Genomic DNA, 27313 nt, shown 5'->3' with positions numbered 1-27313 from the left:
GCTGTGAATGGACACAGCCGATCACATGATTAAATAGCCGCATCAGCAGCTTGTTACAGAGATCGGGGTCGTGCCACATTCCTAGCAACACGCGGCCTTGGCAGTCTTATGCTGGCCCCCGACTCCGCTCGCCCTCAGCTTATTTCCACTCGCCTAATTTGAGCAGGCGAGTGTAAATTTTAAGGGCCCTCTTAAAAAGATAAGTTTATCTTTTGGAACATGATACAGGTTCCACACATTTTTAGGGTGGAATATGTAACATGTTCTCAGTCCTGCAGCATCTCCCAGATCCGCTGCATCTAGTGACAGCAAGCGGGTGATGTTCTCCCCCTGCCCGGCCGTGTCAATTATTTACAGATTTCTGTGAATGGGGGAACTACAAGTACCGACAGCCTTTGCTGCTTTCAGCTTGTAGTTCTCAATTAACTACCATGGACCGTTGAGTGCTCTGGTAGTCCTTTGTTTCTTCCTGTCTGTGTGTATCTGCCCACCGACCCGTACGAGTAGACAGATACACTGAAAAGTCTGCAGGATTTCTGCATAGCATCCACGATCTGCTGATCACATGTGCAATGCTTTCCAGGCTCTTAGTTAAAAAAAAAAAAAAAAAAGAGTTTTTAAATAAATAAATGCAGAATTTTTTTTACCTGCAAAAAGATGTGCATGTATTTTTTTTTTTTTTAAAAAGGTGAACTTATCTTTTAGGCATTCAAGCTGATCACACTTATCAAATCAAGCAGTACAATGTATCAAGAGCTGTAAAGAAATCCTTGTGTATGCAGTCATGGAGGTCCAACACAATTTCTTCCATTTAGGTTATAAGCCCCTTTTACACAGGCTCTTCGTTTAGGTCCAAATGTCAGTTTTTCAGGCGGACTCTCTATGCATCTCTATGAAGCAGCGGATGTCAGTGGTGACATGTCCGCTGATATCCGCTCCGATCCTGTCCATGAAATCCAGACGAATCGAAAACCTATTTTCCACCCATCTGGAGAATCGAATCCAATGAAAAAAAGAACAGGTGGTCTGTTTTCATCCGATCTCCATAGAGGACAGCAGGGTTTTGACAGTTCCATCTCCGCAGGGTGAGCGGAGACAGACCTGTCATCCGCCTGCTCAGCGGATCGATTCCTGCGTACACGGACAAACCCGTGTGAAAAAACCCTTATACTCCAGCTATTTTTTTTTTTTGCAATCTGTGTCCCTGTTTGGGAGATTTCTCTCACTTCTTATCACAAGCGAATGTAATGGGAAATCTCTAATGGGAGTCAGAGACACAAAGTAGGGTGGGGGAATGGTATTTTTCTGCCCCAATCTTCCTGTCTTGGGACAACCATTTCCCCCATTATTTGTACGGGTGTCACAGGAAGTAAGGCAAAATCTCCCCAATGGGGGGTCACAAACAAACACAAACATGACAAATTATAACTCTTCCCTGCTTCAGACATTACAAATCATTTTCCCTTATTTCACATAGACTGTTGCACATGTGAGGTAACTGTACAGGTGTAGGTAATGTTCTGTCAAATTACTGAATTTGAGGAGTAAGAGAAAGACTCACCTGCTGTCTCAGAGGCTGGAGCTGAACTACTTTCTCCTGGAGCCGAGACACCATCTAATAATATATCAAAACGACAGTTATAATTATTTTTTTATTAAATACATAAAATATAAAGGATCCACTGGGAAGTGGTGTCCTATAGAGGTATCACTTGTCACACATGAAGGTATCACTTGGAATTGCTTACCAGGACTGTCGATTCACTCTTAATTTTCTGTGGCTCACAGCCCACACTTAAAAAAAAAAAAAAGTGCACATAAAGATTTTTCTCACCTCTTCTGCATGTTCTTTTGCCAGATCAATGTCATTTTCTTTTGCACGAGATTCTCTAAGCTTCTCATTGAGAGATGTGATCTGGCTCTGGAGAAGTGCACACTGAAGGGGACAAAGGAAGGCCAATATGAAGAAAAGACAAGCTGGCTACTGTCAGACGATTTATCCTTAACCCTCTACATCCCCTGCCCCCTTTTTATTTAGTCATCTGTGAGGTTCAGGCAACATTACCCAGCTTTACGTTTTACTTCTTCCAACAGCACATGAAGGAATCTGTGGGGCTACATCACATAGAATTCCCTGCAGAATTAGGCAAGACGTGTTGAGGAGAGATGTCACCAAGGTAGAAGAGCTGACTGGTCCCCTGAACAGATAGCGCTATCACTAGAACACTTAGCAGGCTTAGCACTCTTATTAAATTAGAAGTCAAAGGAGCCAGAGGTTTCTTTAAAAATAGCCTAATAATTAAGCTGAAGTACTTGCTTGAATTTTTGTTTCTGCCCTGACAACAGCTTAATAAACATTTATACATACATACATACAATTATGTAAAAAAAAGTAAGTACACCCATATGGAAAAAGCCTTTGCTGTCCAAAAAACATCAGAGCAAGAATAAAATTTGCTATTGATCATATGAAGCAAAGAACAGGCTTTCCAAAACAATGTGCTGAAGATGAATCAAAGATGAATGTTGTTTGGTAACAGTAGACATGTTTGCCACAAAACAGACAGTATTTCAGAAGAAAAAAAGTCTCTTAACAACTCTGAAGCATGGCGATGGAAATGTTAAAAGTTTGGGGTTGCTTTTCTACTTCAGAGCCTTGACAGCTTACAGTCAAAGTTACTATACATTCTGCATCAAAGTGTGATAAAGTAGAAGTTCACCTTTCGTAACATGTTACTAGTACACCCATATTCAGGGTATAACCAGTAACATGTTGCAAACAGACTGGTCTGCCCCCCCCCCCCCCCCCAAGCTCCCCGATCTAACAGCTAGCAGGGATCAGCTAGCTGTAACAAAAAAACGTGTCACTTGACCTCCATAAGATTTTACCCCCTTCATGACTAGGCCATTTTTTGCTATTCAGTACTGCGCTACTTTAACTAAATTACCAGGTCATGCAATTCTGTACTCAAAACTAACTTTATATCAGTTGTTTTCCTACAGATAGCTTTCTTTTGGTGGTATGTGATCACCGCTGTTTTTTTTTATTATATAAAAGCACTATAAAATAAAAAAAAATAAAAATAAAAATGTATATACCGTATTTATCGGGGTGAAGCATGCACCGTCGTATAGCGTGCACCCCCAACCTAGAAGGGAAATTTTAGGAAAAAATAAAAAACTTACAGTTTGAATGCCCCTCGTCGGTGTCTTGCCCGGCGTCCATCGGCGGCCTTGCCGTCCGTCTGCGGCCTCGGTGGTGTCCTCCCTGCTTCTCCCGCGCTGTTTCTGAGCCGATCCCCGCTTCCCACGCTGTGTTTGAATGCCGCCGCCGACATATACTGAGCGCAGTACACTCGGGCATGCTCGGCTCCTCTCGCATAGGAGGTGGCACAGGGCGTGACCGCGAGGGGAGCCGAGCCTGGCCGAGTGTACTGCGCTCGGTATATGTCGGAGGCAAGGTTTAAACACAGCGCGGGAAGCGGGTATCGGCGTATATCGCACACCCATGATTTTTCCCCTTATTTTAAGGGGGAAAAAAGTGCGTGGTATACGCCGATAAATATGGTATTTTTTATTTTATTTATTATATATATATATATATATATATATATATATATATATATATATATATATATATATATATATTTATTTTTTTATTTATAATATATATATATATATATATATATATATATATATATATATATATATATATATATATATATATATATATATATATATATATATATATATATATATATATATATATATATTTTACTTTCTGCTATAAAACATATCCAATACATTTCAAAAAATCAAATTTGTTCAAAAAATTTGGGTGAAAATATATTGTGCTACATATTTCTGGTAAAAGAAAATCCCAATAAGTGTATATTTGGTTTCCATGAAAGTTATAGTGTATACAAAACTATGGATAGATATTTGAATTATTTTTCTTTTATACTAGTATTGGCAGTGATCAGTGACTTATAGCGGAACTGTGATAGTACGGCGGGCAATCTGACACTTTGTGGGATTTAACTGCAGTGACACCAATACAGTGATCGGTGCTAAGAATATACACTGTACTAATGACACTGGCTAGGAAGGGTTAACATCTAGAGCAATGAAAGCGTTAACTGTGTGCCTAACAAGTGTAAAGGGTTTACTATGTGATGCTAAGGAATATGGCGTTTTTTATTTCCAGGTTGCAGGGAAACAAAAACCGGCACATCGCCGCTGTCAGTAGAGTTGTTTACCTACACAGAGATCTCTCCTGTCACTCGCTTTGCTGATTGGCAGGTCCTGGCCATAAATCATTTGTGATCGGCATGTGCTGGAGTCAGTGACAGCACATACTGAAATTTTGTAGCGGAATTTTGAAACAGGTGTTCATGCAAGGAAAACCACAAACATCTTGCAGCTGAAGTCAATTTGCATGGAGTAGTGGTCAAGAATTTCACAGCAGCCGATATTAGAGAATAGTGGGAGGTTATACAAAATGTAATTTGTTTACAGGGGGCAATACCAGTTCTTCATGCCAACAGTGTAATTCCATAGTACACCATTACACCAATTGATATATTTGTTGGGTAAATAATTGAAAATGCATTTTCTCCTTTGTACATCACCTTTATCTGTACAACTATGTAACCTTTATCTGTAGGCACCGTTTGAATAAAGATCAAATATTTGCCTGTTCACGTATTTTGAAAAAAAGTCCACAATTTCCATTGTGTACCCAATTTTTCACATGACTGTAAATTCACACTCTCACACACACACACACACACACACACCTGAAATGCTAGTTTACTTTTTTTACAGAAGTTGGCCAATTCTTTTTAACTTTGCAGTGAGCACAACATCTAAAATGTGTAACAGTTAAACAGAACGGATAATGTTTTAGGCTCAATTTACTGCAAATAGCTAAACTATTTTCCAGTAATCCCATAACATAGCATTTGCTGAAGCAGCAGGTTCAATGGCAGCTCTACATTTCCTTATTTCATCCATTCATCTACTGGTAGCAAATAGAGGAAGAATCAAGTAAGTTCTGAGTTGCAATTAGGAGCTTGTACAGTGTTGAGAACTCTGTCCTTGTCCTCATGTAACAGCACTGGAAATCTAACCAGATAATCTGTCACTGTAAAGAAGAGTGGGTGGCATGCTCCCAATAGCTGGGTACTAGGACTGTCATTAAAGTGTATATAATTCATAGCTCTTGCACAGGTTTGATCCAAGTAAAAATAAAATAAAAATCATTCATCCTAGTATATGGATCACCTTCTCTTTCAGTGGCTGTAGTTGTGTGGCCTGTTCTTCAAGCTCCAAGAGTCTTTGCTCATCACGATCACGGGAAGATAATAGCTTAAAAAAAAAGAAAACATCGAAATCTGATGCATGAAATGGGTTTTCAGGGGACAAAAAGCCTTTCACACGAATCAAAACCAAGAACTTCTTTTATCCTATTCTTTAATTTCAGGTTAGGTCATCAATTATTTCGAATAAATAAACAGCCATCTTGACAAGCAATAGGCAGGTTAAAACGTGACACATGTGAACATGTTAAAAAGAAACTCAAACTAGATACCGTTTTTTTCTGGCGTATAAGGTGACTGGGCGTATAAGACGACCCCCTAATTTTCCAGCTAAAATGTTGGTTTTGGGATATACTCGGCGTATAGGACGACCCCCTTCCTATTAGTCTGTCTGGAAGCTGAGGGGTAGCCAGAACAACTGCTGACAGGAACAACCGCTGACAAACTGGCATTTTCAAATCTCACTGTGCCCATTACATTACATGCCCCACTGTGCCATTACACATGCCCCACTGTGCCATTGCCAACCTCACTGTCACGATCTCCCTACCTTCCCCTGTTTGTACCGTTTGTCAGGCTGCCGGCATCCATTATTCAAACCTGCGCCTCCTCCTCCATGCTGTTCCGTGATAGGCGGAACACTAATTTTCCCAGCAGAGCCTCTGTTCAGTGTTCCGCCTATCACGGATGTCCTCACGTCCGAGGCCAAGGATGAGAAGGCATCCGTGATAGACGGCACACTGAAACAGAGGCTCTGCTGGGAAAATGAGTGTTCGGCCTATCACGGAACAGCATGGAGGAGGAGGCGCGGCTTTTGAATAATAGATGCCCGCAGCCTGAACAGACGGGTACCGGCATATAAGACGACCCCCAAGTTTTAAGGCATTTTTTACATGTCAAAAGTCGTCTTATATGCCAAAAAATACGGTACATTAAAACAGAATGCCTAAACTGCAATTTACTTTGATGCCAGAAATATCTGTGACACCACTTGAGAGACTTCCTGAATTTATGACATGAAAATTAGTAGTAGAGTCACTAGGAAAAAACTATTTTGTTGAAGTTGCGCTTAAAAAAAACAGTATTGTTCCTACTGACCTGCTTTGCAGCTGCCTGCTCTCGAGCTTTTTTCAGCAGCTGCCTTAAGTTTTCAGTCTCTTCTTGAAAACTTTTCCGCAACTCTTCCTGCTCTTCTTCTGCTTGCTGCCGCTCCTGCTGAGACTTCTTCTTCCGCTCTGCTAGGCCCTGGGTCACAAAACTGGAGGTTATTATAGATACAAACATACACAATTTCCTAAAATGAATACCATCACCAAAAAAAATATATAAAGATGCAGAACTATATATAGTGTATATTACCTGCACCTTCAAAAAGGCTACACAAAATACATGGGCAAGTCAAATTGAGCATATGGTAGAATGGTACATAAGCAAAGGTAACCTTCGGTGAAAACTGCATATCAAATCAATCAGTAGATCCACAAACAGGCAATTACATTTTACCCCAAATCTCACTTTTTTCTGTAAAAGCCAATTTGGACAGCAATAAAAGCACTGAAAGAAGTTCTAACCTTTCCCCACCCCACCAAAGCTAAAAGCAAAGTTATGGTCAGAGTTAGGATTTAAATCTGGCCTGGGATGAAGGCAGCTAATATTATATCCACATGAATGTATAGATAAAGTGTTTAGGACATAATTGAGGTCACCTTTTCCAAGTTTTTCTTCTCCACCTTCAAGTCAGAGATCTCATCTTCAAGAGCCGCAAGTCGCAGCTCCAGGTTCCGCCGGCTCTCCTTCTCATTTTTGGCTTGGCTCTTGGTCTGCTCTGATGTTTCTTTCACCTCTGAAAGAGAGGTTGATAGGTAAGATTTGTTAACGTATACCCAGGGATGAAATGCATACACTACTACTTTCACTGAATGTGGAGAGGTCACTGACCTATGAGCTGTGCCCGTAGAGAGGAGAGCTCAGCCTGACACTTCTCTGCCTCCTGCTGGGCCGCCACTAGCTGTGTCCGCTGCTCCATCTCCCTCTTCTGATAAGCTGTGACCTCCAGCTGCAGACGGGATACTTGGCCAGTCGCAGCTGACAACTCCTCTGCCACCTTGGCCTGTGATACATAAAGGGTTCAAACCACCGATATATCAAATCTAACACAGTGTGGTTGTCTATAGCAACCAGACGTAAAGGGTCAGTCTGTTAAAAATAATGTTTAGTCTTGGATGCAAACTGGTGGACTCAGAGTTTTTTTTTTTAAATGTCTGGCAGTGTTCGATGCCTAGTGGGTAATCTGTAGCTTCAATACAAAGTCTCCAACCTGGAACAAATATGGAGAGCAGGAAACTATGGTCCGGATTCACATAGAAGATACAACGGCGTATCTCTGAGTCTGAGGCGTCGTATCTTGGCGCCCGATTCAAAGAATCAGATACGCCAGAATTTGTATAAGATACGACCAGCGTAAGTCTCCTACGCCGTCGTATCTTAACTGCATATTTACGCTGGCCGCTAGGGGCGTGTACGCTGATTTAGGAACTTTAATCAATTTATATTTAGTATTTTGCACTTTACTTTCAGAACAGACTAATTTTCCTCACGTTTTGGATCCTATGAGTAACAGATATTTAATTTGTCAAGCACTAAGAGGGATTGGATCACTATATTTTACACCCCCCCCCCCAGGGGTAGCTTTTATTAATTAATTGTAGCACAAGATCTCATCATCATTTCCATTCCTGGCCAACCAATATAAGGGTTTATTTCTGACGGCATATAGGGTAGCTCTTATCTATACATGCGCATCCCATCAGAGGTCACCCAACATTCGTTTAACACATACCACACCCACAGCACACAGGGCAGTGTGTTCTATTGCTCCAGGAAACCTCACCCAGGTTGAATTGGATCGCACTAGCATTTTAAGCAGCGCCATCACCCCTTTTCTTTATTTCATTACCCATATAAAATGTATGTGCTTTTTCCCCCCACAAATTGAGATTTATTTTGGTGGTACTTGATCACCTCTGCATTTTTTTTGTGTGTGCCAATAATAAATAATAAAAAAATGGAAAGAAGAAGAAGAAAAAGAAAAAGAAAAAGAAAGAAGAAGGAAGAAGAAGAAAGAAGAAGAAAGAAGAAGAAAGAAGAAGAAAGAAGAAGAAAGAAGAAGAAGAAGGATTTCGTCATTAATTTAGGCCAATATGTATTCTGCTACATATTTTTGGTAAAAAAAAAATTGAATAAACGTACATTGATTGGTGTGTGCATAGTCTACAAAACTATGGCATACATTTATGGAATTTCTATTTATTTATAATTTTTTTTTTACTAGTAATGGCGGGACTGCGATATTGCAGCAGACAAAATCAGACACTGACACTTTGGACACTTCTTTGGGAACCAGTGACACCAATACAGTAATCAGTGCTAAAAATATGCACTGTCACTGTTCCAATGACACTTGGATACATGTCCCTTTGTAGGAACACAGGATCCATTCCTTCCCTACTGACAGGACGGCAAGCTGCCTTGTTTACACAGCAAGACTACTATTCTGCCTATGCAACGAATGATCAGCGTGTGCGGGCAGACATCGAAACCACTGTACCCACTGATTGGCTTCCACTGTGGATAATCACAGCGGGAGCAAGCTGCCAGCACTGCACATTGGCATCCGCTACCTGAAACACACACACATTATATATATAATAAAACAAGTTTTACAATTCCTTATTAATAATATTCAACATAAAAAGCTCTATCAGCAGAGTACACATTGTGAAAAAAAACTCTTTCATAAAAACATATATGGGTAATGTTATACAAAATTATATATTACACACACTATTAAAACCATATGATATTCTTTTGAACCATCAAAGCGTACGAGGAAGAAAACTCCAACGCGTTTCAAATTGTAAGTCTTCCTCCGTTTTTGTTCTCTGTGAGGAATGCATTTCTGTCCATGCCCCACCATGATCACAAATCTTTCCATTAACACTAGAAACACAATGGGGGTTATTTACGAAAGGCAAATCCTCTTTGCACTAGAAGTGCAAACTACAAGTGCAAAGTGCACTTGAAAGTGCAGTCGCTTTAGAGCCGAGGGGACCATGCAAGGAAAATAAAAAACAGCTTTTTAGCTTGCACATGATTAGATAATAAAATCAGCAGAGCTTCCCCTGATTTTAGATCTACAGCGACTACACTTCCAAGTGCACTTTCAGTGCAATTTCAAATTCACTTTGCACTTGTAGTGCAAAGTGGATTTGCCCTTCGTAAATAACTCCCTATATATCCCCCTGTCCACTTTGCTTACTATTTATAAAGAACAAGAACACTTACATGCACCTTCTGTTATTCATATGGTAAATAACAGACGATCCTCTGCCTCTCCCCATAGGGTTAATACCATAGCCAATACAGCTGCATATACCATGGGTATTCCCCATAGGAGACCAAGATACGGTTTCCCTAGGGAATTAAGGACGGCTACTAATGGTATTATTGGGCAATAATGGATCAAATATTGTAAAAGTCAAAATTACTTATTAAAGTATCAAAAGCTCAACATGTGAGCAATAAAATTTGTTTTAATATCTTGTATTTGGTATAAAATCTTTTGATACTTTAATAAATAATTTTTACTTTTACAATATTTGACCCATTATTGCCCAATAATACCGTTAGTAGCCGTCCTTAATTCCCTAGGGAAACCATATCTTTGTCTCCTATGGGGAATACCCATGGTATATGCCACTTTGCTTACTGCAGACTTTTGAAAGAGTGCCCCTTTAGAGACATTCAGCCTCACCTAAGGTTCTATATGTTTAATATTGGATGTACGTGACATGAATGATTGAATATGTGTTTTTCTGAAGGATTGCTTTATGTTTTGTAGACTATGATAGGAGATATGCTTAGATAGAGATATTAGATATATCTCTAGCTAACAAATTCATTGCAGAAACAAAAATAATCAAAAGAATAAAAAAACCCTGAGGAAGACTTACAAGTTGAAACATGTTGGAGTTTTCTCATACACTTTGATGGGTCAAAAGAATATGATATGGTTGCAAAAATGTATATATAGCGTACATTACCCATATAGGTTTTCATGTAAGACTTTTTATGCTTTCATATTATGTTTCAGCTGATAGAGCTTTTTAATGTTGAACATTAATAAAGAATTGTAAAACTTTTTTATACACGACTACACTATTCTTGTCAATTTCCTCTATTTGGTACTGTAAAGCCCCGGATTCCCTTTTGTTGTCTTCTTTCTGATCATCAGACACAAAGGTTTTGATTTGCTTGATGTGAAAAAGACAGAAGAGCTGAGATATTACATAAAATAAGCAGAAAAGCTAAATGCAGAGAAAAAGAGAAGCCCCCAAAATCCTCACCTGGTATGTGCCCTCATCTATGTGCAAAGCATGCTGGGAAAGAGAAAGCAGCATCGGTGAGAACAAGCCAGCCAATCAAAGTTAAAGAAAGACAAGAGCAGCTTTTTCTAGAAATAGAGGAATGTACCCAGGACCAGACAAAAAATTCATGAGTTTGGAAACCACCATTAAGTATCTAATACAAGCAGATTATTATTGCCATTATATTCACATAGATTATAAAGAGAAGAGAATGTTAGTTTGCATCTAGCCACCAAACACTGAGAGATCATTAAAAGAAAATAAAAAAATACAAAGCCAAAACACAATAAAAAATTAATTACAAAAGATAGTCATGCACTACAACCTCTTAGGCTGGGTTCACACTGGTTCGACATTACAGTCGACTACATTGGATCCGACATTGCCCTGTGACTTGAAGTCTGACATGTGTCCAACTTCAATGAACAGGGATCAGACTTCGATCCCAGACAATGCCAGGCACTGTGTCTGGTATGAATATTGAGGGGGAACTCCACGACAAATTTATTGGGTTCCCCCTCTAAAAGCATACCAGGCCCTTCGGTCTGGTATGGATTTTAAGAGGAACCCCCCCTACACTGAAAAAACTGCCCCCCCAAAATCCATACCAAACCCTTATCCGAGCACACAGCCCGGCCAGTCAGGAAAGGGGGTGGGGACGAGTGAGGGCACCCCCTCCTGAACGATACCAGGCCGCGTGCCCTTAACATGGGGGTGGGTGCTTTGGGGCACCTTGTCCCCATGTTGACGAGGACAAGGGCCTCGTCCCGACAACCCTTGCCGTTAGTTGTCGGAGTCTGCAGGCGGGGGGGCTTATTGGAATCCGGGAGCCCCCTTTAATATCCCAGCCCCCCCATGTGAATGAGTATGGGCTACATCGTACCCCTACCCATTCACCGGAAAAAAAATGTGTCAAAAATAAAACACACTACACAGGTTTTTAAAAGCAATTTATTAAAGCAGCTCCGGGGGTCTCTTCCGAATTCTCCGGCCTCTTCTCCGCTTGCTCCGGTTCTTCTGTCAGGCCTCCTCTGCCATCTTCTGACTTATATAGGCATGGGGCGAGGTCACTGGTTAATGTCATCTGGTGACCCCACTCCCTTATGACGCAACTGCTCGGGGCATGATGGGGCGGTGACGTCATAAGGGGTGGGGTCACTAGATGACATCACCGGGTGACCACGCCCCATGCCTATATAAGTCGTTGCGCACAGAGCATTACAGTGGGAGAGCGTTGTGTCAACATCGGAAGAGGAGAAAACGACAACGGAGAAGACCGGGCAAGAGCTAGCAAAAGAGCGGTCAAAAGAGCAGAAGATAGCGGAGGAGGCTGGCAGAAGACAGAGTGAGCGGAGAAAAGCTGAGAGGGCAGAAGAAGTCGGAAGAGACCCCCGGAGCTGCGTAATAAAATTACTTTTAAAACCTGTGTAGCGCGTTTTTTTTTATTGACACTTTTTTTCCCCCCATACTCATTCACATAGGGTGGGGGCCGGGATCTGGGGCCCCCTTATTAACCACTTTCCTATCGCTTTATTGTCATATGATGCCCACAGGAACCCTCTGGGCGGCTGTCATATAACGTCCTGGTATTCCCTGAATTATGGAGAGCTTGTGCCGCATCCCTGGGGACCCGATGCGTGTGCCCGGCGACCGCGATGTCCGCCGGGCACCCGCGATTGCTCGCAATGCAATCAATATACACTTATTGCAATTTTTTTTAACAAAAAATATGTAGAATACATAATCGCCCTAAACTGAGAAAAAAAATCAGCTTGTTTTAAAAAAAAAAAAAAAAAAAAAAAAAAAAAAATTGTTATATTTATTATAGCAAAAAGGAATACATTTTTTTTTTAAATTGTACCTCTTTTATCGTTTATAGCGCGAAAAATAAAAACCGCAGAGGTGATCAAATTCCACCAAAACAAAGCTCTAGTTGTGAGGGGAAAAAAATGATCAAAATGTATTTTGGTACAATGTCGCCGTATGACTGCACAATTCTCATTCAAAGTGTGACAGCGCTGAAAGCTGAAAATTGGCCTGGGCAGGAAGGGGGTGAAAATGCCGGGTATGGAAGTGGTTAAAGGGGGGCTTGCAATTTCCGATAAGCCCCCCTCGCCCACATACCCCGACAACCAATGGCCAGGATTGTCGGGAAGAGGCCCTTGTCCTCATCAACATTGGGACAAGGTGCTTTGGGGTGGGGGAGTCACAGGGCCTCCCCTGCCCCAAAGCACCCCCCCCCCATGTTGAGGGCATGCGGCCTGGTAAGGTTCAGGGGGGGGGAGGCGCTCGCTTGTCCCCACCCCTTTCCTGACCGGCTGGTCTGTGTGCTCGGATAAGAGAGTCTGGTATGGATCATGGGGGGACCCCCGCGCTGTTTTTTCAGCCTAGGGGGTGTTCCCCTTAAAATCCATACCAGACCGAAGGGCCTGGTATGCTCTTAGAGGGGGAACCAATGCCTTTTTTTTTTTTTTAATTGGCGTGGAGTTCCCCCTCAAGATCATCAGAGCACAAGTTGCATGCCAAAGCCAGATCAGGCAAGACGGCTATCCGAATTTGATCCGACTTTAATGATATTCAACGGGCTGAAGTAGGATCAAAATCGGACCAAAGTAGTACAGGGAGCATTTTCAAAGTCAGACCGACTTGTGTCGGACCAGTTAAGACGACTACCATTAGCAAACATTGATTTTCACACATCATGCAACATGGGCTCCCAACGTCGTTTGTCCTACCAGTGTGAACCCAGGCTTAGGCTAGCTATACATTCAGCCTGCAAGAAAAACAATCATCTCCCTTATCCCGCTGCACTCAGAATCTGGTGCAGCTGTGCATGGCAGCCAATCCGCTTCTAAACTCACCTTGTACAATTAAGCTTTGAAAAAAAGAAAAAAGGAAGCCGATTGGTTTCTATGCAGAAGTTAGCCCGATTTTGCACTCTCCAGCTTTAGTAAATAAACCCCAGTGACTGTATGCGATAGGATGCAGGCACTGATTTGACCGATAAAAATATGGGCCTGCCTTTCTGGAGATTGAATGAATGAATTGCTTAAAGTTATTGTAAAGTCTTGTTTAAAAAAAAAAATAACAAAACATGTTGTACTTGCCAGGCTCCTCTGTGCAGTTGGTTTTGCACAGAGCAGCCCAGAGCCCCCTCTTCTGGGGTGCCTCTTTGCTGCTTTTGGCCCCTCCCTTCCTTGAGCCAAATCACAGCTCCATGTGTCCATTCAGACACGGAGCACTGAACTACCCCCCCTCCCCTCCCGATTGGCTGACTGACTTTGATCGACAGCCGCGGGAGCCAATGGCGCCACTGCTGTGTCTCTGCAAATCAAAAGTGTCCCGGACAGCTTAGACATTTGTGGACATCGCTGGAGAGCGATTGGGGCTCAGGTAAGTAATTAGGGGTGCTGGTGAGGCTGCTACACACAGGTTTTTTTATCTTAAGGGAAAGGAAAGAAAGGAAGAAAGGAAAAACACCATCAATACCCAGTTTTTTTCTTCCTTTCACTTTTTCCAAATCATTAGGCTAAAGGCTGACTCTGCCATCATTAGTCTGTCTGGCCATTTATATTCAGCAGATTATTCTATGGTGAATTGCTACAACACCTGCACTCCCATAGTCAGAACTGTGCATTGAGGATACCGTAGGTGAGTGGTTGGGTTTTCATCCAATTATATAGACATCAGACACTTTTTTTTTATCTTAGAACATCCTTTCTTTTCCTTAGCTAATCTGATTTGAATTTGTCTTTATTACAACAATCTCTGCCCGTCCTGCCACATGTTGTCATTTTCAGCGCCCCAGTACTGTACTTGATTTTAACTTAATAAGTGTAAGTAGTGAGGCTATGTTAGCCCGATGTTTGGGACATAATTTGCCCCTTTCTCTAAAAACTGTTTTCTATCTCAGGATTAAGCCAGGTCCTTGCCTGCCCCCTGCAGCCAAATTGTTGCGATGCAGCATTGCGTCCTTGAGGTGGTCTCATTGTCGACTCGGTCACCTGGACGTACCTAGGTAGGTGGTGGGGTGGGGTGTTCCTGGATGGGAGACATCATGAGCCATGTCGCCCTGTCAGTTTAACACATTGAACTATGTAATTGATGAAAATTCCAATGTATGCTGTTCATGTTTAATATGTTGTAGCTCTGTTTTTCTACAGCTATTTATACAATACTGGTTACGATTATTTCCCCTGAAGAAGCCAATGTTTGGCGAAACATGTAGGGACCACTGACCTGTAACCTCAGTAGGCTGTCAATTTCTTGGCCAGTATTAAATATTACATTACTGATTTATGCACGATGACTGTACTGTATGTTTTAATATTTGTGTAATAAAACATTATACATTTTTAAGTACCATTGTAATTTCTATTGTTTAGGCACCGCTATAATCCCAATTCCCCCGTTTCAAATTTCGGGATGAGGTGCCATATTCTATTGAGGACACTCGAACCACATTCCATCATTTGTCATGCATAAGAGATGTTTTACCAGCCAAAGGATTTTTGGTATTATTCATTTACATGTACATTCACTTTTCTGTACCTCAGTTAGGCAAAACCAATCTGTTCTCTCATCCTATAAGCATGTTCCTTGTTAACATACAAGTACAACAGCACCAGTTTGGTTCCTAGTGCTGCCTTCCCTTTCCCATTTTGAGCCTTGTACAGCGGATTGTAATAGGCCAATACCAAGGTAAATCAGGCAGTTACAATAGTCGCTTAAAAACCCCCCCCAAAAACAAAAACGCTGCTGCCTTGCTTGAACTATTTAGATACTGGTCTAGATTTTAAAAACAGATTTACATTCAAGTTCTCTACCCCCAGGAGGAGAGAGGAAAGAGCGAGCAGTGCCATCTAAGTGCAGCAGTGGAGAGGTAAAAGAGGAAACACTCACAAGATCAAGTATAAAAAATGCGTTGGATAATATTGTTCATCTGCTCTCCCCTGGGTGGTGGCGATCGCTCCACTGGCGCTGGTGACTTCAAGGTATCTCGGGTACACCTGGAAGATGACGCCATTTCAGGGTCCAAAGTAAGTGGAGCATGGCCACGCTCTCTATTGCTACACTTAGATGGCACTGCTCTCTGCCTTTCTGCTCCTATTGATTGATTGATTGATTTTAATATTTCTTTACAGCGCCACATACACCCTGAAGGGTGTGTCTAAGCGCTGGAAGGAGGTCCGCTGGTCTATTCTGGACCAAAAAGCAATCCAAGAGAAAAAAGAAAAAAGACTTCGTAGACGAACTGATGGCTCGTGTACATAAAAGAAAGAGAAACCATATAAAATATCAACAATAAAAACAAACGGTAGCAAGGGGGTTTGGAGTGAGGGGGACATAGGGTGAGGGGAGGAGGGGCCAGGTCAGTTTAATAGACGTGGTCATAATCAACTTGCCCCAAAGAGGAAGGTTTTCAGAGCCTTTCTGAAGGTAATAAGAACAGTGGACTTCCTCAAAGGCAACGGGAGAAGGTTCCAAAGCGAGGCGGCTCTGGCTCTGAAGGATCGGCCACCGAACGAAATCAACCTTACTAGAGGGATGACAGCAAAGTCCTGATCGGCCGATCTCAGTGCCCTGGGGGGGTGGTAATGTATGGCCATGTTATTAATGAACAGTGGGCCATGTTGTTTGAAGGCCCTGAACATAACACACAAAGCCTTGAATTCGATCCTCCTTGCGCATGGGAGCCAATGAAGTAGTCTGAGAACGGGTGATATATGGTCCCATCTTGAGGTCCCCGTAATCAACCTAGCTGCCTGGTTCTGCACCAGCTGCAGCTTGGAGAGCCATTTAATAGGGAGTCCAAGGTATACCACATTGCAAAAGTCAAGGCGTGAGATGACTAAGGCCTGTACTAGTGTATTTCTGTGTGTTTGGGAGAGCAGATGTTTTACCCGTCGCAGCATCCGAAGATAGTAAAGGGCATTCTTGGTACAGTTCCTCACCTGTGGAATCCATGAAAGTTTATTGTCAAATATGACACCCAGGTTTCTTACTTGGCTGGATGGAGTGGGGCACGGGCCCATTGATACGGGCCACTCTGCAAGCAGGTTTAAACTTTGTGTTGGACCTGTAAGAAGTACCTCAGTTTTGGATACGTTCAGGGCCAAACGATTGTCCTTCATCCATGTCTGGATAGATGAGAGGCAACAGGAAAGAAGGTGGGCTGCCGTGGGGTTAAGAGCATCACTGGCCACAATTTGTATGTCATCAGCGTATACCTGAGTGGCCAATCCCCATGAAGAGATGATATCTACCACTGGCCTCACATAGCAATTAAACAGCCACGGTGAAATTGCCGAGCCCTGAGGGACCCCGCAGAGAAGGGGCACCCTCGCTGACCTAAATGAGCCCAATATTACTTGGAATGTTCTGCCTGTCAGGAAATTGCGTATCCAAGTAAGGGGTAGGCCTGTAATATAGAACTCGTCCTGCAGCCGAGCCAGGAGGATCTTGTGGCTGACAGTATCGAAAGCCGCGGAGAGGTCAAGCAGTACCAAGGCCGCCGACCCCCCCGCGTCTCTCGACTCCAGCAGCCTTTCTCTAGTGGCCAGGATGGATAGCTCGATCCCTCTTTTGGGCCTAAACCCCGATTGAGCATCGTGAAAGAGATTTTGTAATTCACAATGTGCTTGAAGTTGCATAAGAGCCTCATGTTCCACCAGCTTAGCCAGAAAGCATAGTCCTGAAATGGGGCGGTAGTTGGACATAACTTTGGCATCCAGCGTGCTTTTTTTCAAAATTGGTGTGACCAGGGCATGTTTCCAGTTATCTGGAAACTCTCCAGTTGTCAAAGAGAGGTTAACCATGATCAGAATCTCATCGATGACTGTGTTGATGTTATCCTTAAGCAACCATGCTGGGCACGTGTCATCGGCATAATAAGAGGGTTTTAGATGTTTAATGGAGCTGAAGAGCTGAGATTTCGTTACTGGCTGAAAGGAGCAAAAGGGAATGATGTGATTGGGCCGGTCGATCTTAATAGTGAGGTTTGCTGAGGGAACAAGGACTGGGGGACCTAGGCCAGCTTGGATGTCACAAACTTTTTTGACAAAGGCCTCAAGTAGATTGTCACATAGAGCTTGAGAATGGACAATTTGTTGGGAGGCCAGTGGTGGATTAAACAGCTCCTTACTGATTTTAAATAGTTCCGCTTGGCTATTGGCCGCTAATTCGATGCGGGATGCTAGGGCTATTCTCTTATGCTTCCTTACTAACTGGAAGTAAGCACGGGCCTGTATTCTATAGAGGATTTTATTAGCCTTAGTTTTGTTTTTTTGCCATTTCCTTTCTAGCTTCCAGCAGTTATTTTTGAAGGTGGCTAATTTGGGGGTGTACCAACGATTGGATTTGTAAATTTTTGGCCTAAAGTTCGATTGGGTGAAGGGTGCCACTATGTCCAGCGTGGCCTTAAGTTTACCATCAAAAGCATTGAGTTTCTCATTTAACTGCTTGATGCTTTCCTCGAAAGTCGTCAGGTAAAGCCTCATAGCTGTCTTTCTCAAGAGGGTTTGTGTAGGATTCGAGGTTCGAATAAGTATTGTGGAATAAATCAGGTGTGATTTTTTTCAAATTTCTGTAAGGGAGGGAGGGTTGCATAAGGGCTCCTTTTGGTTTATCCGTGGTGTTTAGGGTAAGAATTTGAAATTGCACTAGGTAATGATCAGACCAGACCACTTGCTTGATTGTGGGAACGGTGGATTCTCCCACTACCGAGAATACTGCATCAAGCAGATGCCCCTTTTCATGTGTATGTTCCCTTACTATCTGTTGGAGGCCTAGGCTGTCCATGTCTGCTAAAATCTCTTGAGCTGATAGATCGAGAGGGTCCTCAAACCAAAGGTTGAAGTCACCCATGACAATTAATGAAGGGTATTTAGTAGCACAGTCGGTAATAAGGGTCATGAACTCGCTAATAAAGCGGGAATCATAGCCTGGTGGACGGTATATGATAATTACTAACATGGAATTTGTAACCTTTGTATTGCATTTAATCGTCAGATGTTCAAAAGATGGTATAGTATGTGAGGGGATCACAGTACAGGTAAGCTCCTCCCGATGGACCAATGCCACCCCCCCACCTTTTTTAGTGGGTCTGCTGTTAGATGTGATATTATATCCCTCGGGAAGGAGTTCATCAATTATGTCTAGACAGCCTGGTACAAACCAAGTTTCCGTAATGGCTAGAAGGTCCAGCCCTGTTTCCAAGATAACATCGTAAATTTCCGTTGCATGCTTGTTAGCAGACCTGGCGTTGATCAAGCCAGTGCAGAGACCCTGCTTCGACCCAGTGGGCCTACCGAGAGACATCCTTGATTTTTTAACAATATGTAACACTTGACATATGTCAATGATGTCAGGGTGTAGGGTAGTTATCGGATTAATTAATTCAAGTAGGCGATCTTTAGTGTAGAATACGTTTTGAGACTTGATGGCCCCCCTACCTGTAGTCCTGATCTGTGTGGTTTCCATAGATAGCAAACCTGGACTGACACAAAGCCTGGGCGGAGATGTTATCGTGAGTGGAGCAAGCTTCCTGGCCCTGGTCCGAGCCGTCCGGGCCCGGACGGGCACAGATGGGCTTGCCTCGTGCGCGCCTGCCGCGGGGCGCGGGGCGTCCATGTCTGAAGAGCAACCCATGGGTGGGCGGGGCCTAGCCAGCCGGTCAATCAGCACACTGGAGGAGGGGTTGCCGGGTGTTGCCGTAGCAAGTGCAGGGTCACAGAGAGTCACAGAGAGCAAAAACGCACAGCTGTGCAAAACAATCCAGCAGGCTATTAAGGAACAGCAGATCGGAGCAGCAGATCAGCAGCACAGTCCTTCACTTCCTGGGTAGGGGGCGCGGGGCGTCCATGTCTGAAGAGCAACCCATGGGTGGGCGGGGCCTAGCCAGCCGGTCAATCAGCACACTGGAGGAGGGGTTGCCGGGTGTTGCCGTAGCAAGTGCAGGGTCACAGAGAGTCACAGAGAGCAAAAACGCACAGCTGTGCAAAACAATCCAGCAGGCTATTAAGGAACAGCAGATCGGAGCAGCAGATCAGCAGCACAGTCCTTCACTTCCTGGGTAGGGGGCGCGGGGCGTCCATGTCTGAAGAGCAACCCATGGGTGGGCGGGGCCTAGCCAGCCGGTCAATCAGCACACTGGAGGAGGGGTTGCCGGGTGTTGCCGTAGCAAGTGCAGGGTCACAGAGAGTCACAGAGAGCAAAAACGCACAGCTGTGCAAAACAATCCAGCAGGCTATTAAGGAACAGCAGATCGGAGCAGCAGATCAGCAGCACAGTCCTTCACTTCCTGGGTAGGGGGCGCTACCTGTATACGCATATAGTAGTTATGCACAGAATTCAGTATCTATATGCTGTTGTAAAGGCAGAAGTTTTTTTTTAATCTTAATCTTAATCTTAATCTTAATGCATTCTATGCATCAAGATAAAAAAAAACTTGTGTGCAGCACATTCCCCCCCCCCCCTCCCAATTACCTACCTGAACTCCTTCTCTTTCTAGCAATGTCCACGATCCCCTCAGTCATCCAGTACACTCTTCCTGATTTGCTGAGATAGAGCAGTGGTGCTATTGGCTCCAGTGGCTGTCAAAGTCAGTCAGCCAGAGGAGAGAGGGGCAGGGCCAGGTCGGGGCTCAGTGTCGGACACAAAGCTCTGACTCGGCTTGGGTGACAACCTGTAGCATGCTGCTGGCTGAGGGACACTCAAAAGGAGGGAGGGAATAGGAGCAGCAAAGAGGGACCAGAGAAGAGGAGGGATGATCTAGGCTGCTCTGCGCAAAACCAACTGCACAGAGGAGGCAAGTATGACATGTTTGTTTTTTTTTTAAAGCGAGCCTTTACAATCACCTTAATGTTTTTTTTTTTTTAAAGAACAAATAATTGCATGAGTTGTCTTATGTGTCTGAAGTTCAGCTTTAAAGGCTACATTCTGAGTCACAAGAAAACTGGAGTTCTGGCCTAACTCTGTCTTTTTCTATTTGCATGCCTGTTCCACATCAGTGTTTCCAAGTACTGTAGACAGACAACTAGCATTTTCAGAAGAATTCTAGTGATGGCAGTGTTCATATTTCTCTCTGTACTGGTTGTAACGGTCACCACGTGTCACGGGTCATCCCGTTACCCTGGACTGTATCACCTAGAAGATGCCTGCACATACAGCATCTTTCATTGTCCCTTCTCTACTTGACAGGCCACTCTGGGCAAAACGCTGGCACTTACTTATAGTGAAGGAGCTATCCTGACCCCCCCACCCCACTATTACCCCACTACTGGGCAGTCTTTCTGCAACAAAATGTAAAGATGGGAAAGCAGAAAACAATCCAGCAGTGCCGGAACTTTGGCTGTTCAGAACAGATCAGTATTTGGGCATAGAGGGAGCAATGAAAGCTGCCAAAAGGTCTGTGCAGGCACTCTAGCTGCCAACATTTCATACCAGTTAGCAACTTTAGTTTCTGGAAATGGGTTCTACGAGTGACACCTACAGTGCTGACATACCTTTTCCTGCATAGCAGTCAGTAGTCTGGCTTGTGTGCTCTCAGTTGATGTCTTTAAAGAGTAATTTCTCTGCTCCATTAACATGTTGCTTTGCTCTACATACCTGCAAAAGAAAGGAGTCATAAGCACAGAGCTCTTTCAGATTCCATCCCATCTGTATTACGTACCCATTCCCTGTGTATGTGTTCGGGGCATCTCCAGGCTTCCCTACAGACATTTAAATAGGCTATATACAGGGATGTATATAAAGGGGGTTTACTAAAGGCAAATCTACTTTGCACTACAAGTGCATAGTGCACTTAAAATTGCATTGAAAGTGCACTTGAAAGCTGTAAATCTGAGGGGTAGATTTGAAATGAGGGAAAGCTCTGCTGATTTTATTATCCAATCATGTGCAAGCTAAAATGCGTTTTTTTTGTTCCTTGCTTGTTCCCCTTGGATCTACAGCGACTGCACTTCCAAGTGCATTTTCAGTACAACTTCAAGTGCACTTTGCACTTGTAGTGCAAATTGGATTTGCCTTTCGTAAATAAACCCCAAAGTGTATGATAGTTGTTTGTAATTGTAAGCCTTTAAATGAGTGTAGTATTTTTTGAGAGGAACACCTGCAAAACATGCTGATGTATTGGCCGAGGATATCCGCTTATCTTTAAAATTTAGTGGAGTTCCATGTACATCAAAGTCAGCTGGTACAAAAGAATACAGAAAAGATGCCATTTTACCTTTGGTTACGAGTTAGAAGTTCCCCAATCTTTACATTTTGCTCCTCTATGCGACTGCTTTTGTCCAGAACCTCCTGCTTAAGCCGCTCATTTTCCTAAACGCAGATCAAAAAAAAAAAATTCCATTATTTTTCCCTCAAACGTCTATTATCTAGAACAGGGGTGTCAAACTAAATTTTCATAGCGGGCCGCATCAGCATTATGATTGCCCTCAAAAGGGCCGGTTATATCTGTCTACAAGTCATCCAGAACACGGCCGCACGATTGGTAACAGGAAAAAAAACCCTGGGAATCAATCACCCCCTCCCTGATGTCCCTCCACTGGCTGGCCGTAAAGGATCGAATCATTAGTAAGGCCCTCTGCCTGACACACAAATGTGTACAAGGAATCTCCCCCCAATATTTATGTGAGAAAATAAAATTCCACAACCCCAATCGCGTTCTTCGATCAACTAACCAAAATCTACTACAAATTCCCAGGTGAAGGAGGAGTGTCGTTGGTGACGTCATCTCCGCTCGCGGCCGAGAGCGGAGATCTGCTGACCATCTGTAACATCGCTGTAGATCATCTGCATGCTGTTCACAGCCGTTTTAATTGTGAGTGATATTATTTTGATTATTAAACTACAATTGATTTACTGCACTATGGAGCCTGCCTTTTGCTTTTATTGAGAGTGGTCTGGAGGAACTTGGAGGTGGAGGATTGGAGCTACCTGAGCCTTCTTGGATGCAGAGCGTGTGCTGCTGGGTTTCATCCTCTATCTAACAGGCTTACATGATCGCAATTGAGGTGAGAGGCTAGCATTTTCTATCTTGTATCTGCACAGCTACACTGGAGGATTGTGTGGTGTATTGGAGCATTGTTTTGAACAACATTTCACCTCTGGGAAATCTTGAAATCTTGCACTTTACCTTTTTTAATATTTTTTTCATTTCTTGCACGTTTGGAACATTTTGTATGAAGCATTGGAATTCACTCTGAACACCCCATTAACTTGAACTATATTTTTTTATATATTTTATATTTTTTATGAAACTATATATTTTTTTATGATTATATTTAAACATTATTTATTCACTTTGCACTTTTAATCTTTGTGCACTTTGGTTCATTTGTTATAATATTTTGTATTTTTGACACAAAGTAATTTCATTTTTGGGATTTTTTATATTCACGTCAACACTTGAGCACTTATTTTGGCGTTATCACTGGAAGTTTTGCTTACACTATATTTGCACATCTATTATAATCAATGATTTTCATATTATCATTGTAATTTCATTTCATCCATTATATCCACTATTCCTACCCCTCACACCTGAATTATGGATGTCATGAAGGGTTTTCAAGGAAATTAGGAGTGGAACACATATTGATTGAATTTACTGATCAATATTCATACGTTGTTATACGTTGCTGTGTGTTAATTTTATCCTACTATATTTTAGTTTCCCTTTGGCAAGCGCCACTACACTCCTTGTTTTACATATACAAATTCCCAAGGCCCGCTACAAGACAAAAGGAGAACGAAGATTTGCAGTCCAAGGACCTCGACTGTGGAACACGTTACCAACTAATATCCGAACGGAGGTGAATCACCAGGCCTTCAGGAAAAAACTCAAGACCCACCTATTCTGAAGGCAAAATAGAAGGAAATTGATACAAAGAGCCTTGAGGCGATTCAGCTCGCATTTGTAGCGCTATACATGTTATTTACTCACTCAGATGTCCAGCGCATCCTCATCCCATATATTAGATGTCAAGAGCCACCCCCACCTTCAGAAGTTGAGTCCCCCATTCTCCCTTACACCCCCTTTCCTTATGCTGCTGCTGGGAAGAAGCTGGATGCATTTCTTGAAAACAGAAAGTAAGGATCTGGAGGAGGAGCAGAGGAGGGCTGGATTCGGCCACATGAAATGGCATGGAGGGCCGGATTCGGCCCACGGGCCTTGTGTTTGGCACCTGTGATCTAGAAGCTCTGTCCTCCCAAAATTCTGAAATCAGATTTCATATGCATATAAAATTACAGTTCAATCTCCTATTGGCTTTTTTGACTTCTAAAGGAACTCTGCCAGTGAGATATCTGAATCTGTTTTACATGCTGAGCCCAATGACTGGAGACTTGAAAAAGACATAAATTGACCACACCCACCAAAGTAAATTAAATAACATTGTCTAAAATCCTTTTTTTTTTATGTTACAAAACAAGGAAAGGGGGGGAGGGGGGCAGTGCCTTTATGGCTGGCGGAAAAGATGGATGTGTACCTTGGAAAATGTATAAAAGATTTACAGCATAAAGGATGTTTTCTTTCCAATAATTGTTATTGTTTTCCAGGAAGGTAAAAACCAGTGATGGCGAACCTTAGCACCTCAGATGTTTTGGAACTACATTTCCCATGATGCTCAAGCACTCTGCAGTGTAGGTGAGCATTATGGGAAATGTAGTTCCAAAACATCTGGGGTGCCAAGGTTTGCCATCACTGACATAAACCAACACATTACAGGAGACATGACGTTGACATACAAATAAAGTAAACAACAATGACCTGTGATAAACTGGCAAGTGAGATGCAGGCGTCCATCTGTAGTTTTGGGCTAGTGAGATTTAACCCATTGAGTTTAGAGCGCCCCATTACTAAGATGCCTATTAGTCTTGAGAAGTGTGAGACTTTTGGGTTGATTTACTAAAATTGGAGAGTGCAAAATCTGGTGCAGTTGTGCATGGTAGCCAATCAGCTTCCAGGTTTAGGCCCAGGTCCACACTGCTGCGGGTTAGAAATCATGCAAGTTCAGCTGAACTCGCACACATTTTAAACCAGCAATGCAGTTCGACTTCGATTTGACAGACATCTGTGCGGGTTCATGTACAGATGTCTATTCAAATCGCCCCCCAAAGTCACCAAAAGTAGTACAGAAACTACTTTTGGGAATCGGTGCAGCGCCACACTGATTCGGACAGTGCCATTGCCGGCAATAGCCACTAATTTGGTATGCGATTTGACATGCCAAATCAGCCCAATGTGAACATGGGCTTATTGTCAAAGCTTAATTGAACAAGCTGAAATTAGAAGAAGATTGGCTACCATGCATAGCTGCAACAGATTTTTCACTCTCCAGGTCTAGTAAAACAACCTCTTTGTCTTGATAAAACTACTAGCCTGTTCAGCCTGGCTGTAAAACCTTTGACATCTGACATACTTGTAGGTGAATCAGATGCCTGGTGCCTCATTGCACACGTGGTTCCATCTGCTGGTACCTATGTCACACTGGGGTGAATTTACTAAAACTGGTGCAGCTGTGCATGGTAGCCAATCAGCTTCAAACTCCAGCTTGATCAATGAAGCTTTGACAAAAATAAAACTGGGAGCTAAAAACGTATGCACTCTCCAGTTGTAGCAAATAACCCCCACCGTGTCCTGTATTGCCATAACATTCCAGTGGATAGAAGGACAGTGCACAATGGGAGACCAGGCATCCAACACACCTTACAGGCTGCTGAAGATTTTTTTTTTAAAAATCTTAGCTTTGAAAACAAAGCTTGAGCGGCTAGTAGAAGGGCAAGCGGCATCACAAGTAAGCAAGCATTAACCCTTATTCTTTGCAGGCTGGGCTTTTTAAAAGCTTATCTAGCTACGAAAGATGATTTAATAAGTGAAGATGAATGAATGACTACACAGCCCTGCTGCATTTGCAATTGTATTATTTTCTAGAAAACTCATATGAGGGCTTGTATTGGTGGTAGGGCCGCCGATAGGGTAGTACAGCCAGACCTCCTGTACCGGGCTCGAGCTCTGTCACTTCAGAAGAGGGGCCTGGCACCTGCAGGAGAGGAGAGCCAGCTGTACTGCCTTGTGACACCTGTGGATCCCCTGCAGCGCAGATGGCTTTCTCCATCCAGCAGCTCTGCTGAGGGATCAGTTCTATATACTTTCAAAATGTCCCGATTTTGAGCAGCAGGAGATAGCTACACAGTCTCTGCCTATGCATCTGCGGGGTATGGAAACTCCCCATCTGTCTCCACCTGGACCCTAGTCGGCAGTGATGAATGAACAGGAAACTTGCTCCCTCCAGATCTGCTCTCACTGCTCTGTGAACTCCAGGGTTCGGATGGAGCAGTGCTTCTGCTGGAGAGGGTAAGTGGGGGTTGCTGCTGGAGTGAAGGGACAGAAATTTCAGAATTTTGGAGAGGGGTGAATATGGAGCGAACCTGGAACTGCAGGTAGCTGCAGTGCTGGAGCTAGGAGTCAGTAAAAACCTCTCTCTCTCCAGCCGACAGACATCTCTTCCCAACCATTTCTATATACCACCCCTAAAGCCCCCTTTATACTTTGCGCAGTGTGTGAACACGCATTTGTATTTTGCTTATTTTCATTCATTGGGGAGCATATACACTTGAATAGGCAGCCACATGTGCAACAAACACATCACAGAGGTTCTAAAACCTTTTAAGGCATGCAACTTTGCCACATGACAAAACACAGGTCTGCTAATTGCATTTGCATTTCCAAAATGCACTTGCACTGGACAGCTGCAGGAAACCATTTACCTCCACACTTTATACAAGAGGCTATAAGGATCTGAACCATAGGACAGACCTTCCCATGGTCAACTCTGAAAATGCTGTCTCCAACAACTGAGTCTATCGAGTATTAAAGGAAATATGGCTTTGGTTGGCTACACCCTCCATAGGCTACAAGTTCATGCAAAAGCTGAGATATGCTGAAGTAATGGCTTAATCCAGTGTTTCTCAACTCCAGTCCTTAAGGCGCACCAACAGGTCATGTTTTCAGGTTTTCCATTATTTTGCACAGGTAATTTGATCAGTTTCACTGCTTTAGTAATTACCAGACCTGTTTCATCTGAGGGAAATCCTAAAAACATGACCTGTTGGGGCGCCTTGAGGACTGGAGTTGAGAAACACTGGCTTAATCCATTAAGTAAGCGAGTATAATTTATGGAACAATCCTGGTCCATAATACTTTGACCGGCATCCTCTTGTGTGGCCCTGACGGATCATTTATTCTTCATCCCTGTTGACATTTGGGATTTAAGTCACAGCTTTTGAAGTTTTCAAGCCCGTATAGCCCCTGAAGAAGAGCTACACTGTATGTGTTTTTGAAATGCATTGGACACTCTGTCAGTTGACAGCTCGCAGGCTTCTTTTTTCAGCTAGTTTTATATCTGTCCCCTATTCACGTGTTTGTTTTTATTATCAGCGATTTTTGTCTTTCATGTTGTATGTCATATATACCTTTGAATAAACTTGTACATTTTATATCTATTACTGCTTGCGGTCCATTTAAAATTCCAACCTGAGGAACCTTTATTATCACCTGTG

The 27313-nt window shown here is 43.0% G+C and overlaps 1 protein-coding gene across 2 annotated transcripts in view; it reads right to left on the bottom strand.

Annotated features, from left to right (window-relative positions):
* FKBP15 (FKBP prolyl isomerase family member 15) overlaps positions 1-27313 on the bottom strand; it is a 105709-nt gene that overhangs the window by 20205 nt on the left and 58191 nt on the right. The window contains exons 18-26 of one of the 2 annotated variants that reach the window (XM_040324327.1): positions 21975-22069; positions 21253-21355; positions 10727-10759; positions 7260-7431; positions 7028-7164; positions 6420-6566; positions 5287-5370; positions 1835-1936; positions 1562-1615 (exon numbers count right to left, since the gene is read on the bottom strand). In XM_040324327.1, the coding sequence (XP_040180261.1) occupies positions 1562-1615; positions 1835-1936; positions 5287-5370; positions 6420-6566; positions 7028-7164; positions 7260-7431; positions 10727-10759; positions 21253-21355; positions 21975-22069 (927 nt within the window). The remainder of the gene's footprint in view (positions 1-1561; positions 1616-1834; positions 1937-5286; positions 5371-6419; positions 6567-7027; positions 7165-7259; positions 7432-10726; positions 10760-21252; positions 21356-21974; positions 22070-27313) is intronic. The other variant, XM_040324328.1, reaches the window with a different exon arrangement.

The sequence above is a fragment of the Rana temporaria genome, chromosome 9 (genome assembly GCF_905171775.1).
Source record: "Rana temporaria chromosome 9, aRanTem1.1, whole genome shotgun sequence".
Taxonomy (NCBI): Eukaryota; Metazoa; Chordata; class Amphibia; order Anura; family Ranidae; genus Rana; species Rana temporaria.
Note: the sequence above shows the minus strand (reverse complement) of the source record. Positions and strands in the feature narration are given on the sequence as shown.